Source organism: Nannospalax galili, unplaced genomic scaffold (assembly GCF_000622305.1).
Source record: "Nannospalax galili isolate Female #2095 unplaced genomic scaffold, S.galili_v1.0 scaffold321, whole genome shotgun sequence".
NCBI lineage: Eukaryota > Metazoa > Chordata > Mammalia > Rodentia > Spalacidae > Nannospalax > Nannospalax galili.
In genome coordinates, this window is record NW_008345972.1 from 2,160,310 (window position 1) to 2,178,440 (window position 18,131).

An 18,131-nucleotide genomic window follows, 5' to 3' on the forward strand; every position below is an offset into this window, starting at 1 on the left:
CCTGATCTCAGCAGATGTCACTTCCCATCTGCCCACTGGGCTTGTGAGCAATGTTTCTGCACTTAACCTGAGGTTATAGGCTTCAGAGACCAGCCTCGGAGTCTCATGGGTGACCAGAAAGGACCCCTAAGGGTCATTTCTCAAATGGCTAGTCAGACAAGGCTAGGAGCCACTTCTACCAATCCTGGATACCTACATCCAGGTAGAGTAGCCTTAAGTCATAAAGAACCCTCATCAAGCCCAAATGTGGGACTAGCCAGAGGCCAGCATGGGGGAAGCAGAATCTCTGACAAATCCAATCTGTATCTGGTCACATCAGTACAGGTATTGATCAGAACCAGAGGTCCAGGAGGAGGCTGACCACTTGAAAAGAGGCCAATGCCTCTCTGTCCATGCTGTCAAGAGACACGATGCTGCAACAGAGCTTGTTTCTTAGGACACCACCTGCTATGAAGGTGATCATCTCCTATCACACAAAAGCACAGCCAAGAGCTATTTCAAGGGCACTAGATATTTGCATTGTAATGTGGCCACAAACCTCTAGTTAACGGTATCCTTGACTAGGCAGAAAAAAACAGGTGTGGAATAAGGAATGAGAGGAAGGGAAAACCATAAACACTTAACCCAACTGGATTCTAGACTAGCAAGAAATTTTCTGACAAACTTTCTATGTATATCTCAGATAAAAGGTGAGTTTATAACAGGATTAAAAATTCCCCAGAAAATCATAGCTTTGTAAACACAAGAAAGAGGCCTGGACATGAAACAGTTTCCCTCGTCACTTCACAACCAGAGAAGGAGCTGCCTGGGCCCTGAAGCTGGGCTCCCTCTAAAGCCTCCCATAAGGGGACCTGCATGCCCAAGATGGTGGTGCATGCCTTTAATCCCAGCACTCGGAGGCAGAGGCAGGTGGAGCTCTGTGAAATAGAGGCCAGCCTGGTCTACATAGTAAGTTCCAGGAAGGCTGGGGCTAGGGAGACCCTGTCAAAAAGACAAAACAAAACATCAAAATAATAAACAATAAAGGGTCCTGCATGATTCAGCCCAGCCACTGGGGTAGTAACAGAGGAGCCTATCCCCAGTTGACTGAGGTCACAGAGGTGCCTCTGAATGACTCAGCAGCAGTAGAGAGACCTAATGTGTCTCATGAGCTGCACAATGAATCCTGACTCTAAGTTCCTTCCTGAAACATGGCATTTCTATAAGCTGTCCTCAAGCAATACTGCCCCTATGTCCCTGTGTGCCCCTAGGCGGTGCCACCTTCCTCTTGTGAGACCAGAAGCCTATGCTGACCTTGCTCCCAGCAGGGTAGGAAATGTATCTTCCATCACAATAGAGATGAGTTCAAAGTCACCTACCAACTCGGAGAACAAAGTCGTTGTATGATTGGTAGTTGATTTCATCCAGGACATCAAACATGTCAATGGCAAAGTCAGCCAGTGTGCTCAGGTGGGAAGAGATGGACTTCCTCGCCTAAGTGTGAAGAGAGAACAGTAGGTGTGTGGAGTGCCAGGGCAGGAGTGGGGTGGGGCACCTGCACAGGTCTTGGGACTGGGATTTAATTCTTACAAAACATAGCAATCTTGGAAATCACAGGTGTTTTTGGTCCCTTCCTGGGGACACATTTATCCTCCTATTCTACAGTAGGAGACTCAGGGTGTTGCCCAAACTGTGACTTATTAGGACCATAGTTGGAAACCAGACCAAAGCCATGCTAGTCTAGCCATGTCCCTCTGCAGATGAGAGGAACAGCCACTGGGAGCAGGACACAGGTTGGACAATGCTGTCAATACACTTTGTAAATGACCACAGACATAAAACAGGAAGGGGCACCAACTCCCTTCCTGGAGACTGACACTAGATCTGTGTGTATGTGTCTAGAATACAAAGCCCTCGCTTTTATTGAAACAGTGACAATTGGAAGCATTCTAATTTGTATTTATACAAGACATTTATTTGTTCCCAATATCGGGAACGAATGTTCTTAAACAATATTGAACAGGCTTTATTTTTGGATGGTTTTGGGTTTATGCGGAACTGAGCAGATGACACTGTGTTTCATGCAGCACCCTCCCCCGCATAAAATTCACTACTGCTGCTTTCTTGTATCTGGTGGCACATTTGTTATAATCAGTGAGCCAATATCAGCATATTATTACCAATCAAAAGCTGTAGTCAGTGTTAAGGTCCACTCTGGTTATTTCATGCTGTTTTCACTTTCTTATTGCTGTGATAAAACACTGACCAAAAGCAATTTGGGAAGGAAAGGGTTTATTTGGCTTACAGGTTACAGTCTATAGTTGAGGGAAACCAGAGCAGGAGCTCAAGACAGAAACCTGGAGGCAGGATCTGAAGCAGAGACTATGGAGGAATGTGCCTCTGTGGATCTTTGACAAGGTGTCTATTCAGGCTACCCACCTTTTTTTTTTTTTAAGTTAGCATTTTTCTTATTGTTGAATTTTAAAGGTATTTTTGTTTATTCTAAATATAAATCCTTTATTAGATACACAGTGTGCAAAAGACTTTCTCCCAGCCTGTAGCTCGACTTTTCATTCTCTTAACAGTATCTTTTAGAGTAGGAAATTATCATTTAATGATATTCAATTTACTAATTCTTTTTCTTTCAGGGATTATGCTTTTGGTGTTGAATTGAATCCAAAAAAGAAAGAAAGAAAATCATTCCAGGAACTGGCTGTTCTTATAGAGGACCCAGGTTCAGTTCCCAGCACCCATATATGTGGTGCCTAGCAACCATCTATAACTCAAGTCCCAGGGGATCTGATGCCCTCTTCTGGCCTCTGTACAGCATGAGAACATTTACAAACAGGCAGGCAAAACATTCACACACATTTAAAAAAAATCATCCCAAACTTGATCAAGATCATCTAGATTTCCTCCTATGCTACTGTCCAGAAGCTTTATAGACTTTTATTTTACATTTAGGTTAATTACCTATCTTGAAATAATTTTGTGAAGAGTATAACATCTTTACCTTGGTTCATGTTTCTGCATGTGGATATGCCCTGACTAAAGGTACTGGGCTGTCATTTCTCCACTGCATAGCCTCTGTTCACTTGTCAAAGATCAGTTGGACACAGTTATATGCGTCGCTTTCTGGCCTTTCTATTCTGTTCCATTGATTAATCTGAGATTTCTCCAACACACTACGCTGCCACAACTGCTGTAGCTATCTAGTTAGTGTTTCTCCAATACTATTTTGGCTCTTCTGGGTCTTTTGTTTTTCAGTATAAGTTTAGGATGTCATGAGATATCCTGGTGCAATTTTGATGGAGATTGAATTAATGTACAAATCAAGTTTATAAGCCCTGATATCTTAACAATAGTCATTTTCCCCATGCAGGAATATAGAATAGTTTTCCTTATATAGGTCTTGTATAAAATGCATTAGATTTATATCAAGTATTTTATCTTCATCTAATAAAGATGGCATTATGCTTGTCATTTCAAGTTCCAAATATCCACTGCTAGTACATAGGCTGACTTTAATGTATGAACCGTGTATGTGACACCACACTATACTAATTTATTAGTTCACTGGTTCCAGGAATGCTTTCTTTCCCCTCTTTGGTTCTCTGAAACTGTCTATATGGTTATGTCATCTGCAAGCAAACATAGTTTTATTTGGGATTCTCTGCCAACTTGGGCTACACAGTGAGTTCAAGTTCAGCCTGAACTATACAGCAAAACCCTGTCTTTAACAAATAAAATAATAATAATAATAATAATAAATAATAATAATAATGCTGGTAAGAAAGAACATTCTTGCAAAACTCCTGATCTTAGGAGGTAGGGGGAGGATTCTCCATTAGGTGTAATGTTAAGCTGTAGGGATTTTACATATGTTTTTTTATCAAGTTAGAGAAGTATTCTTCATTTCCAAATTTACTAATTTTTATTCAGGAATTTTTATTCAGGTTGTTGGATAGAATCAAATTGATCAAATTTTTGCATCAATTTATAGGTTCATATGTTGATATGATGAATTTCACAAATTAACTTTGGAATGTTGAACCAGCCTTACATCCCTGGAATAAATTCTACTTGGCCCTTGTGTAGAATTCATTTATTATTTGATTCAACTTGATGTTTGAGGAGGAATTTATACATTTATATTCATGACAAATACTGGTCTGTGATTTTCCTTCCTTGTGATGCCTCTGTCTAGATTTGGTATCAGGGTATGAGCTAGAAGTCAGGAAGCGTTCCCTCTGCTTCCATCTTCTGGAAGAGATTGGAGATGATTGGTATCACACTTTTCCTTAAATATTTGTTAAAACTCATCAATAAATGTACCTGGGCCTGCTGACTTACTTCTGTTTGGGGAGATTGTTAAATTGCTGAACCAATCTCCTTTGTAGCTATAAATCTACCCAAAATATTAATGTTCATATTTACAATTCTGCCTTGGGGAAGGAGAGTTTTCACAGGTTCAAGACTTGGAGGAAAGGGAATGTGCAGAAGTCAAGGAGAGGCAGTTGGGAGAAAGGGGTCAGGATTGAGGGCTTTCCTAAGAGATGGTATCTGGAAGGAACCAGCCACTGGCCAGCTAGCCTAGGATCTTCTCTTTAACTCAATGCAGGGAAACCAACCCCAGTGCAGGGCCCACCCAGGGTCCCAGATCCATCTGCAGCAGAACTAGGCCCAAGCCCCCAGCAAGTGGCCTGGACACTACTTACCCTGGCTCCTGCTGTGGGCGCCAGCCCCACTGCAGCCATGTAGGTGCTCCCGATGGTCTTGATCTTCTCTAGGTCCTTGTAAAAGTCCTTGTCCATGAGCTTTGTTTAAAACACAACACTGTTAAATGTCACAGAACACTAGGATGATACCACTGTCATCACCTACCATGAACAAAGCAGAGGCGACCATCAAACTGTGGACAGCAGCCCTTCTGTTTGTTTTGGGCCTGGGACTATGTGTGAAAGAAGCAACATGGAGGAACAGTATAGAGCAGATCCCTGTCTATGACGCCAAGCTCACGGTCACTGGGGAGGAGGAGGTCTCTAGTGATGGGGCAGACACTGTCTAGTTGGGAAAGAACCTGGATGTTGACATCTGCCCACCTGGAAAGGAAATCTGCCCAGCCCTGGCTACAGTAGTTGTCCAAGCCCTGCCCGGTGGCCTGGTCCCTATCTTAATGTCAAGATGTCCTGCCTTAACTGCCACAGCTGCCCTGCACCCAAATGGAGACAAGAATGCATGTGCCTCTCCCCATCCATCCAAAGAGAATGTGTCACAGCGGACACAAGCAGGATTTGGTTACACAATCGGACATCCTTGCAATCCCCTTAGTGGATGGCACTGTCAGCCTCACCTCATCGAAGTCAGCAATGATCTCGTTGAGGAGCCGCAGACATTCTACTCCCATGTTGTTGCCATCAAGCTCAATGTAGAAGTCATTGAAGTTGGGAATGGAGGCAAACATGACACCCACCTGGGAGTAGGACTGATAGTAGAGGTCCTGCAAGGGCAGAAGGGGTCAGCCTTACCAGGCCAGGAATGGCCAGCCAAGTGGCACAACACACAGAAGGGGGATGGGCCAGGCCACTGTGGGCACAATTGCTTCTAAAGGAATAGGCCCCGAGGGCTCCAGCATGCAACACACATGCATGGGCAAAGCCCATGTGGTTGTATTCCTTGTTTAACTTACCAAAATGAGGCGGGAGCAGACATAGGGGATCATAGAAAAGCCATACACTGACTGGCTCTAGAACTCAGCGAAGTGTACAAAAACACTGTTAGCTGCTTCAGGACAAAGTAGGACAAAGCACTGGTCCTAGGACCTTAAACCAATCTGGATTTCTTCACTTTTGAACCTTGGCCTTTGTAAGCATTTGTTTTGCACTGTGTCAGTGGCTCTAGTAACTGCAGCAGGTAGGGCTGTGAGGAGCTATGACCAACCCAACCATACCAAACAGAGAAGTAAGAAAATCTCCAAATGTTTCAAGCAGATGTAACAATGGCTACACAGACAGGCATGTGCTGCTTTTTAGGTATATATTGCTCAAAAATTGGCTATGAGGGAAGCTTCACATGAAATGTTCAGAACTTGAAAAGGAGCTTTCCTCACTACATCTGGTTTATTAAAACCCATTTTCCTTCTCCTGTATGTTATGAACACTATGTACTAGTTCATGATCAAAGGGAAAATAAATGCTAACAATGCATCCTTGTCAACATTGGGCCCCCAAGTTTCCTGGTGGCCCAGAATTCATCCTGCACTAGGGAATGGGCAGGGAGGCCAGGCAAGGAGCTGAACCACTGAATCCTGGGATTAGTGATGGTTAAAGCAGGCTCCCAGGTGTAGGAGAAGCAATGGCCCACAGAGAGGGCCATGCTGAGCTGGAAGTCCAGCTGCAGACCAGGAAGCCCTACCACACAGCAGACCCTGTGAGGCCAGGCACTCACCATGTTCCTGGGATTGGACATGAGGAAGTGCTGTGCCACATGGGCTGGCAGGAGGTTGAAGAGGATCCTCTTGTTGTCCAGCTTCACCCTCTCCATGTCATCACGCTCCTCTTCTGCCTGGGGGTTCACAGGTCATGACTCCCAGCCATGCATGTTGCCCTCTCCTTCCCACCATGAAACCTGTCTGATCACTGACACTGGACTGCAGCAGATGGCCAACAAGGCACTCTCCTTTCACCAGACACAGGGACCAGGGTCTTAATCCAGGGTTGAAGGATTCACTATTCCACCTACTGGAACTTTCAATGGGTGGTCAATGGCTACCCCATTTCCAGGGTCACCTGGCCCCAATTCCCCTGGCTCTTGACTACCTCCTGGGAATCAGTCACGGTGGCTCTTTCAGAATGACATGTCCACTCCAGACTGCACCAGCCCCAGGTAGGCGTCTTGTTTGCTCTGCCCAGAAGGTCCAGCACCAGGTCGTAGATACCTCCCTGGGGCACCATACTACCCCCTCAAATCTTCTTGCCTCCAGAAGAGCTCACATACCTCTGGTACTGAGACAAGAATGCTGTGGGAACTGAGCTGGGCTACATCCAGGAGCTCATCCCTATGAGCACAGACTCCCACAACCCAGTAGCAGGGGGTGAAGCCTAAGGGTTGCAAAGAGGATGGCAGGAGCAGCCTAATACCAGCTTGCTTGACAAGAACTAGGGCCCTAGAGAGTTGACAAGAGCTGACAGAAATGGCAGGGATGGCCTTATGCATGGGCCACCATGAGACTAGAGGTGTACTCCTAGCAGGGTCCCATGGCCTGAGGAATGGCACAGCTTTCACAGACAGATGGTATATATCTCCACTCCCAAGCTTGAGTCTCTAAAGGAGTTCGGCTTGAGGAAGTCTATGTATATATCATCATTTATAGACATCAAATTCCTGGTAGAGACAAAATACCATGATGTCCCTCATGCTTGGGGCCTGTCACCAAAGGCTATGGCTCGGAGGCCACAGTGCCACCCGTGGACCAATTCCATATGGTGGCACATATTACATATGATACACAAAGCAGGGCAGGTGATTTCCTGTGCTGCAGTATCTTGTCACTCAGCTTTAGAGGCCTGTTCCTAAGGCTGATTTGTCAAAGGCCTTGAGAAGGCCCATAGCCTCTCTTTAGAGTTGACATTACCAGGTATGTGTTGGTAGATTTCATGTCATGACTCCACCTGTTAAATCAAGAAGTGATGATTTCTAAAAAGAGATGCAAGGAGGCTGAAAGCCAAAAGGGTTGGGGTGAGGACACAGTGGCCACAGGGTGAAAAGTCCAGGCATATCTAGCATGTAATGGGCCACAGAGGTGTTTTTTTGGAAAACAAGGTCAATGGATTAGCATGACCCACACAGACAGCACTAAATACTTTCTCCTGCTCTTTAGAATGGGCAGCCTACAGTGCATGGGAACAAAAAGAAAGATACCCTTGGGCCCCAAACTTCAGGTCAAACCAGAGCTGACACTGGTTATCACTGCCCAGACAGACTGGAGACCATTCTGTAAACAGCAGGAAAAGGCCACTGATAATTCTGAAAAGGACTCAGATCCATGACCTGTGTTGGAAAGAAAAGCAACAGAAGGGAACAGAGGCATGCTCTGTGCTGAGCTAGAACTCCAGGGGTGGCTCTGTCAGCCAGGTGCCCAGGAAGGGAATCCATTACTTGCTCTGGGTCTCTCTCAAAGGTCAGTGGCCTCTGACTTCCAGCCTCTGTCTTTTCATCCCTCATTCCTGTCAATATAATATTCCAAACACCCTCTCCCTCCTCTCCATAAGAAATATATTGCTGGGGCTGGAGAGATGGCTCAGCAGTTAAGAGTACTGACTGCACTTGCAGAGGACCCAGGTTCGATTCCCAGCACCCACACGACACTACGAACCATCCTTAACTCCAGGTCCAGGGGAATCTGAAGCCCTCTTCTAACCTCCGCGGCATTGCACAACATGGGTACACTCACATATATGCAAGCAATACACTCGTACACATAAAATAAAAAAAATAAAGAAAATATTTTTAAAAAGAAATATATTGCTTACAAATTATATTCAACATGCTGTATACTAATACACTCCAAAGAAAAATTTTAAGGGATAAAAGGAAAAAATGATATTTAAAAAATAATAGCTTGGTTATATTTATTAATGGAACAAAACGTTTATTCTACTCAAAATAATTATTCTAAATGCCAATCATATTTTAATAAAACAACATAATTGAAATACTTTTATTAAAAACAAAATCTTTTAATAGTCCATGTCATCTGGGGTACCCCTTAAGGGAGTGGGGATAGTAAAATACAGGTAAAATGAGAGTAAAGAGGGGGGAATCCTGAGGATAGGAAGGTCCAAACACAGAGGGGGCAGGAGATGGAGAAATGAGGCAACGACGGAAGGTTTAACCAAAATGAAGGCAACTGGCTGCTGGCAGGTCACTTGTGTCCAGTGGATGGCCCCACACTCATGAGCACACAGATAGCACTAACTGAACTCGGGGTTATTAATAACAATAAAAAAAAAGACGACAGAGCTGGAGTGGTGGCTCATGCTTTTAATCCCAGCTCTTGGGAGGCAGAGGCAGGTGGATCTCTGTGAGATCAAGGCCCTCCTGGTCTATATACCAAGCTCCGGGCCAGCTAGGACTATGGAGAGATCCTGTCTCAACAAAACAACAACAACAAAAAAAGATATGAGGTTGGGAGGGAGTAGAGTGGGGACACTGGGAGTTGTTTGTAGTAGTGGATGAATATGATCAATATACATTGTATAAATGTATGAAATTTTCCATCAAAGAATAAAATGTTATTAAAAATAAGACTAAAATGAAAACATCTTGGCTTGCCACACTGCATTAAAAGGTCTCATTGTGAATTATGCTTACACCAACATTTGGGTTTGGGAATTGCCAGTCTGTCCTTCCTAAATCTTCATATATTTCTTATGTTCATGCATAGGTGCAAAGAGTTTTTGTTGTTGTTGTTGAAATTTTACTGACAACATCCATCCTACCTGTGCCAGTTATTTTCATGAAGTAAGCAGAAGTTCTACTATATTTTTAATAAGATGAAAATCCATTGAAATTGCCTATTTAGAATATTTTCTAACCAGTCAGGAAACTCTAGGATTTTAAAATTTTTTATTTTATTTATTACTTTTATTTTATGTGTATGAGTGTATTGCCTGCATGTATGTGAGTGCGCCCATGTCGTGCAATGCCGGAGAGCTCAGAAGAGGGCTTCGGATTCCCCTGGAACTGGAGCTAAGGATGGTTCGTAGCCGCCATGTGGATGCTGGGAATTGAACCCAGGTCCTCTGCAAGAGCAGTCAGTGCTCTTAACCACCGAGCCATCTCTCCAGCCCCAACTCTAGAATTTTTAAGGAATCATTGTGAGTGATGCACATTATTCTGTCAGCAAGGTCATAAAAGATTCACACTGAACTTTCTGTTTTCAAAATGTTCTCTTGATGGTACTTTCTTTCAAAATGTATTTCCCTTTTCACGTACGCTTACATTTTAGAACTTACTGACCTAGGGTACATCTATTGACCATGATGTAGCATTTCCAAGGAGGTCACAGATAGTGCTTGTCATCTTGGATAAAAAACAAAACTAAACAACCAATGTCCTAATATGGCACCTTCCAGAGATGCTGACATAAGAGTCACATGACTCTCACCATCACTCTGATAAAGCATTCTCAGTGGAAGAACATCAGCAATCCCCACCCCAGTGCCTGCAATCAATATTATGTTCCCCACAATGGAACAGCCTGCATAGTTTCTCCATCTCTGGCTGTGAGTCCTACAAAAGTCACAGGGCATCTGCCAAGAGGCTGGTCACCAGTTCATTCTTCAATAACAGGATAGCACATTAGCTAATTTTCAGATACACTCACTATGAAGAAACTTTTCGATATCCTCTCCCTCTGAATCATCTAGCATCTTTCTTTGGACATACTTTTAGCTCTAAGAACCACCTTTTCTGGAGAAAACGCAGAGAGGAACTGGACACATCTCAAGACAGGAAGGCTAAGGTCAAGCATCTTCAACACCTATGGAAGAGAACTATAGTCTCTAATCTTCGTATTGAGGTGTTTCCTGCTACCTTCCTTTCCTTGACAACTAATTTTCACTTAAGTCAAAGGCACCTGGCAGAACACGCCTCCTGGACACACTAAGACCACAGCATGAGGAGAATCAGACATGGCACCCATCTCTGCATAGTGTCACCACCCCTCAGATGAATGAATGCCAAGATCAGGGTGTCTCAAACCAGGCAGATAGGGCTGGATACAGCTGCCCAGAGAAGCCCCAATTTGATGCCAGGGAGACCTGGCAGCATGTGAGGGATACTCCCTCTGGAACAGATTCTAGTGATTCTCCTTCCTCTTTGAAGGCACTGAGTAGAAGTTCTTAATATTCTCCACCAACCTCCAGAAACCAGTGGATGGCAGAAGCTCCTCCCGTGAAGACAAGGAAGACCTGGCTTTGATGTGGTGGGCACCCTCTTTCCATGCTTCAAAGGACAGAGGAAGCAACAGTGTGCCCCAGTCTGGTGCCTGAAGGACTGTGATGCTGTGGTCCATGGTTAACGCACACAGACACATAGTAGGAAGAGGATCAAATCTTTGATAGTTGGTGCTACTGACATGCTGGAAGTGTTAGTCACTGCAGTGCAACAGCCTTGATTGACCAAATGCTGGGCTCAGAAGCAGCACTGAGGGGCCACACTTATAACTTCCCAAGTTTCCCCTTGCCTTCTTCCTGTACAGTTAAGTCTCCAGCAGGCTCCTGCCCACTCCAGGTTTCCATCTCCCCATTTTCCCTGGAAGTGAGAGCATACATTCTCTACCCCTCTTTATGATTCTTTCCTTAACTGCTTTGATGACTTTTCCCTCCAATATCAGTTTTCCTAGAGACAATTCCAAGGAAGTAAGTGAGAAGTCTCTACCATCCTGAGCCATCATCTACCTTTCCTTGAATAACTCAGAGGCAGAGAATTCCCATTGCACAGCCTGGCTAATCTACCTCTCAAGCTGTTGAAGAGCCATACTGATGCGAAATGAAAGTCTGGGTCTTCTGTCCAGAGGCCTTGTTTCTAATCTCAGCAGCTCCAGAAACCAGCCATGATTGAATGGGAGGGCTGAGATCCCCTCACCCAGAAACTACCTCAGTTCCTTTCATCACTCCTCTTCCTTAAGGCTAGTCTGAAAGTCCCTCAAAGGTTGGATGTCCAGCCCAAGCCGAGCAGGGTGGGTTGTGGCCAAGGCTTTCCCCAAGCAGAACACAGGTTTGAATAACAACTTTGGCCAAATGACCAGTTCCTACCAAGCAGTCCCTTGGCCAGTACTCACCTGGAGGTTTCTTGGGCTTTTTATGCAGCTGTTGCTAAGCTACCTGTTCTAGCTTATGCTTGTAAAGACGTTTTAAACATAAATTTTCTTTCTACTTTTATCCTGTCCATTCATCCAGCAACCAGGATGCCATGGTGAGCTCCAGCCTCATCTTTCTCAAACCCCAAGACCACAGGCATACAAGGAAAGGAGGGACTAGAGGAGATGGGAGGACAAGGCAAAGAAAAGAGGGTACAGAGAGAATCTTGGCTTCTCAGTGGTAACTCTGACTGTGTGGCTTCCTCAGGAACATGCCTGCACCTCACTAACTTTCTCTAGCGTGTATGCAAAACTTTACACACACTGTTTACACTGTAAGGAGAAGGCTGACTGTTGTGAAGATGATCCTGACTGGGCATCCAGTCTCCTCCCCCCGCCCCTGACTGTTAGTGTCCTTGCTTTCCCTGTACCTAGTTCAGTACTTCTGTGTTATGGTGTCCTGCCAATGGGCTCACTGGCTATGCTGTTATTGCTATTCCCTTCTAGGTAGTCAGCCTGTTCTTCAGGTTAGCTCTACTGCCCTCTTGACATAATAGCCTTGTTTCTGACTTACATATGGAAAAAGCACCTGTGGAATCTGGGAGGTCCTTCAAAATGGGCAAATCTTGGAGAATGGTGAGCCCAGGACAAGCTGAGTTAGCAGGGAAGATAGAAGGGAAGAAGGCTCAGGGGACCTGTAGGAGGTCCCCTTCAAGTAAGTCTCCAGGTAAATAGTGAACAGTACAGACTGAAAAAAAGCCTCTTCCAAAAGATTATGGGAGCAACCCTTAAGGGCCACACAATGCTACCTCCAGGGTAAGAATGGAAAATTCCAGAATTCACCAGCATCAGGTAGAAAATTGAGGAGAATCTTCTTTAGAGGGCAAACGTACTCCTAGAATAAATGTTCCTCTGGTTCATCATAATAAAAGATAAAGGCGAGGTTCCCCTCCCCAACCCCAAAGGATCAAAATGTTGTCAGGTAACTCAACTGGGTTCCAGAGAGCAGATCAAGAATAATTTTAAAAATAAAAGAGTATCCAGACCTGAGAAAGCAAAGGCCAAGTGGTCTAGAAGCTTATTAAGGAATAATTATGCACCAGGTGTGGTGGTACGTGCCTTTCATCCCAGCACTAGGAAGGCAGAGGCAGAGGCAGATGGATATCTGTGAGATCAAGGCCAGCCTGGTCTACATAGTGAGTTCCAGGCTAGCCAGGACTACAGGGAGACCCTGTCTCAAAAAAAGGGGGGGGGTAACTTTTCAGGACCAGAGATGGAAGTCAGAAGAGTATTTGCTTAGCATGTGTAAAGCCCTGGGTTCAAACCCCAGTATTGAAAAACATTTACTCTGTAAAAAAGCAAAATCAAGAGCAACAACAAAACCAGACAGCTCATAAAGAAGAGAGAAATCAACGCATCAATAGGCTCAAATGCAGGGGAGAGGACTGGACAAAGACATGAAAACATTTCTTATGAGTACATTCCAAATGTTCACGATTAAGTTAGGCAAAGAATATGTAAAAAGATGAGAGATCCCACAAAAAAGTGAAAGGAGAGAATCAACTCCACAAAGTTGTCCTCTGACCTCCACACGTGTGTTATGGCACGCTCTCCCAACCCCAACACACATACACATCATGTACAAACACAAAATAATAATAAAGTTTTAGGAGGTGGGGCCTGTGGGAGATAATTAGGAATCTTCTGGTCCCATGCACTTACACTCAATCTGTGTCAAGTGCCAGAACAAAAGGATGACCAACATGCTACAGCACTTCTGTGTCCAAGAACAGTGACCTCAACTTGCATGCGGTAAACTCCCCACAACTGTCATACCAGTGCAGAGATGCACAGTTAAGAACACAAGGGCCCGAAGGAAGGAATGCGACAGGATCTGGCTGAGGTTCTACTGCCTGTGCCAAGGGAATTCATTGAAAATGCCGAGACCAACCCCTAGGCAACCCTCCTCAGTTACTAAAGGCCGCTGCAAGATGGGAGTTAGCTTCAGATTAAGCATTTATTGATAAATAAATTAACCGCATTGGTAAAAATGAGCATAAACAGAATTATGTTTGTCTTGGGGTTACCTCCTAAATTCAATAAAAAATAACCCTGGGATAAAAGCACCCCAACAGTTAAAGATGAAGAGTAAGGGAATGTCATCAAGGGAAAGGCAAAGCTCAATTATTTATACAGCTGTGTATGGTCAATCTGATCTCCAAAAATCATTAACCTGGCTAGTGTTTGCCCGGATAATGAGGCAACAGTTTGAGGTGCTCTCATGTCTGAACAACCCGACTAAATATCCAGAGGGCAAAGGAACAAAGTCCTGAAGCTCCATGTTTTGCTGGGGTTACGGGAAAGCAAGGTGGCATTTCTTGTTCCCTATCTATGGGGAAAAAATGTGTCAGTATGGTTCATTTAGCAATCCTTCCCTCATGACACCCATGCATGAGGAACACATGTGAGAGCATGCATTCCTGCCCTAAACTTCCTGAAAGGCTCACGTGTGATGAGTACTAGTACAGGGTGTGGTTAGGTAATCACATCACAGAATTAAATGCTGATTAAATAACAGTTAAATATTGCATTTAATAACAAATGGTATAATTTAATAACCCAAGTCAAGAAAAGGCCATGTCAATCCAGATGAGGAGAATGTGTACCCAGGGGATACCCCCAGCAGAAAGTCATAACCAGATCTCAATTCCACCTGCGTAGATTGCTGAGCCAATGGATACTCTGGTAAACAACCTTACAGACGCCCATCTCATTGTGTCTCTTGGCTGATCTTCCAGGATCACCCTATGTTCATTTTTCTCTAGCTTCATGATGATGCTATCTTAAACCCAACAATCAAGCTGACAGCAAGGTCAGTGGACCAAAAGGCGCAGCCAGCTGGATTACACTGGACAGCCAGTTGAGTCCAACAAAGACCACGATCGATGCCACAGTTGCCATAGAGGTTCTTCCCATTACCTGATGTGACTAGGGCAAAATGTAACTTGCCAGGTCACCTTTCCTGGAACCAGTGAGTGACGGAACCAGAGGCATCCCCACCTGCTGTCCCCAGGAAGTCGACCTGGACACTAACCCATAAGCTCCTGGGTTCCTGCTTTGGGGTATGGTGAGTTAATGGGGAATGTGGCAGGAGCTGGCCATCCAAGAGGATTCATGACCTGCAGCCCAAGGATAGGACTACCTGCACAACCAAGCCAGGAGGACACGGCATGCCTTCCTCCCTCACCCCAGGCCTGAAGCTGAGTTGCCAAGAAGGAAAGTACAGTTATTTCAGGTAACCTAGACTGGGGTTCTCTCTCCATTTTGCTGCCTGGCAGAGGAAATTCTGGCCAATCACTGGTTAAGCTGTTGGAATTTGGGGCAAGGACTGCTTAATGCCAGGCCTAGCCCTTGTCACCCGGTCTCTGCCTCTCCACTGTATAGCCTACTGCTCAACTCAGTCCTAGGAACAAGAATGAATCAACAGGCTCTCCCATTCCAGAAGGTGTGTCGGAGCTGGTCCCCCTGCCACAGTTACCTGGATCACCTCGAGACTCCTGTGTCCACAGTGGGCCTCTGTATCCTGGTCACTGGCTCCTCCCGGCTGCCTTCTGGCCATAACCATCTGGCATCTGAGCCCCAAGTCTGAGCTGGGACCCTGTGTCTGAGCCCTGGTTGCAGAGCAAAGGCCCTGGGCTGAAGACATTGCTGCTTGACCTCGGACACTGCTCACACCAGGAGCTTACAGCCCGTCAGGATATCTCATGGACCGCAGCTGTAGCTTGGCTCAGCTGCTTACCTCAGCCCGGCCATCATCCGGCACTGGAAAGTCCCTCTGTGGTCCCTGTTGTCTCATGTGAGATTCCACCACCTGGGCAGCACTGCTCTGATAACTAAGGAAATTACAGCTCCAACAGCAAAGAGCATCTCTTAAAGCATCAGAACCAGGAGACTAGTTCTTGCTGAAACTGAGATTCACCAGCCTTTATGCTTCATTTTCAGGTAAGAAAGCCAGATGGGAAAATGCGCTGCAGGAGAAACTACTGCAAGTTCTGTAGACAGGATCAGAGCCTGGGCAACCTGGTCTCAGCTGCCCAACTGCTTCATTTCCCAGAAGCCTGGGGATGTCCAGAAAGTAGGGGTGAGCACACCCAGAGGTTCACACACATGAACACCACACAGAAGCCTGGGGATGTCCAGAAAGGAGGGGAGAGCACACACAGAGGTACACACAGGAGCACCAGGCAGCCCAGCCCTGCCACCGACATGGGTAGGCTTCACCATCTCCAAAAGTGGCTTTGTGACAGGGGCTTAAATAAGCACACTTCAGCTGGCACCTTCCTCACACTTGAACAGAAAACTAAGTGTAGAAAATGTGACACCCTGCCTGCTACCCAGATGGTCAGTGCCCTCGGCCAGCTCACACTGCTCCTTTTTAATGCCCTCACAAAAGGGGTCATCCCACCTCCTGTCAGAATTCCCCAGCAAATCTACTGGGTCTAGGATAAGCGGAGTGAGGTTTGGTATGTTTTCTTCATGAGGACCTAATAGGCTCCTGGCCACCATCCAGTCCTCACAGAGACCAAGCTCCCTCTGAACATCATGGCCACATACTATGGCAGGGAATGTACACAACACAACCACTCTAACCTTGGTCCCCAATCCACGCATCCTGCAGCCATCTCATGGGTACCGGTCCTAGGCCTGAACAAGCCCCGAACAGTGCCAGCTCTTGTGCCCTGCAGAGTAGGAGCTTCTGCAGGCCACATGGCCAGTGAATGTCTCAGCTGCCTTCCTACCTGGCCATCCCACACCCCAGGAGACAGAGAGGGCTCAACTTACCTGTGCTGCCCAGAGGTAGTCCAGCCGCAGTCTGACATCCACTTGCCTGGCGTGCAGGGCCAGTGTGCATGAGAACAGCAGGATAGCCATGATTGGCTCATAACTGCGCCCAGAGAGGGCACCACCCCTGTGGGAGGTGGAGAAGAAACCCCATCAGTGTCAGGCTAGCAGGCAAGACATGACCATCAAACTCCGGGTCTAGGTAGGGAGCCATGCCTAGGTGGTGAGGTTACAAGTGGCTTGCCAGGATGGACCCAGACCTACTCTCATTTCAGCTAGAAGCTGGAGGTTTTGCTAGAATCTGAGCTGAAGAAGGGAAATGGGAAAGCCTTTCACTAAACTAAAAAAATTTGTATAGATTTGGCTCCTATTGGCTTGCTAATCACACATGCACATATACACACACAGACACATAGGAGGGGAGCTGTGACTACAGAGACAATAATCAGAGGATGAGTAAGGATAATAATTGATACAAATCATTTTTAAGAGGAGAATAATGATTAACATCATCCTGTCTAGGCCTTCTCCTTGGCCAGCTGCACTCACCCAGCCTTGGTGTAACCACTGAGCTCCAGGATGAGGATGTAGGATGTGGTCAGCCCAGACAGCAGGATCATCTTTGGCAAGGAGGACACCCGCAGGAATATGGCTAGTGGGAGGGTGCCCACCAGGCAGCAGAGCAGGGCATGGTGTGCAGACTCACAGGGCAGGGCAGGCAGCACAGTGCGCCGGCCACCAGCCGCAAGGACCACCAGGGAACTGTTGGACTGAGAGCTCCAGGCCCAGGGCAGGCAGCCCACCTGGGAAGCAAGGGCATAAAATACAGGAAAAAGCAGGCAAAGTGTAGCAGCCCTTCAGAATGCCCAAGTGTCTCAGTCCCACAGATCCCCCATTCTCCCGCATTAGCCACTAGTGAGGCTTCAATCTGCCTCTGCAACTGTGTCCTGTATCAGCTCCCAGCTGGATATAGAACAGGAAAGGGGCCAAGGTGGACCAGGTAGCACCAGCCCTCACCTGGTCTCCAAGCCAGGCAACTCCACCTGTGCCCGAGCTCCCTCCTATTATAAGCATCTTGGCTATGTCTCATAATTCCTGCCCCAGCTCCACTCAGCTACTCTTGTCCCGTGTTTGCAAAAAGTTAGTGATACTCACCACACATCCTTGAGCTACTGAGTAGATTAAGACCACTATGAATATGCACAAGATGGTGCGGATCTGGATCGTCAGGCACCCTGGGAAACACTGAACAAGAAAAGAACACTTTAGGGCTCGGGATGTTGCTCAGTGGGAGAGTGTTGCCTACCATGCACAACGCCCTAGGTTTTAATCCTAGTACTACAAAAAAGGAGATACAGAAGGAAAGGAAAAAGGAAGGAATAAAGGAGGGAAGGGGAAGGAGAAGAAGGGAGGGGGGAAGGAGAAGAAGGGAGGGGGGGAAGGAGAA

At 46.0% G+C, this 18,131-nt stretch overlaps 1 protein-coding gene across 1 annotated transcript in view; it reads right to left on the reverse strand.

Moving 5' to 3' along the window:
- Positions 1-18,131, reverse strand: part of Adcy1 (adenylate cyclase 1) — a 127,613-nt gene that overhangs the window by 14,213 nt on the left and 95,269 nt on the right. The window contains exons 12-18 of the mRNA XM_008842188.3: positions 17,840-17,929; positions 17,234-17,487; positions 16,685-16,811; positions 6,427-6,543; positions 5,333-5,479; positions 4,698-4,796; positions 1,359-1,473 (exon numbers count right to left, since the gene is read on the reverse strand). Coding sequence (XP_008840410.1) covers positions 1,359-1,473; positions 4,698-4,796; positions 5,333-5,479; positions 6,427-6,543; positions 16,685-16,811; positions 17,234-17,487; positions 17,840-17,929 — 949 coding nt within the window. The remainder of the gene's footprint in view (positions 1-1,358; positions 1,474-4,697; positions 4,797-5,332; positions 5,480-6,426; positions 6,544-16,684; positions 16,812-17,233; positions 17,488-17,839; positions 17,930-18,131) is intronic.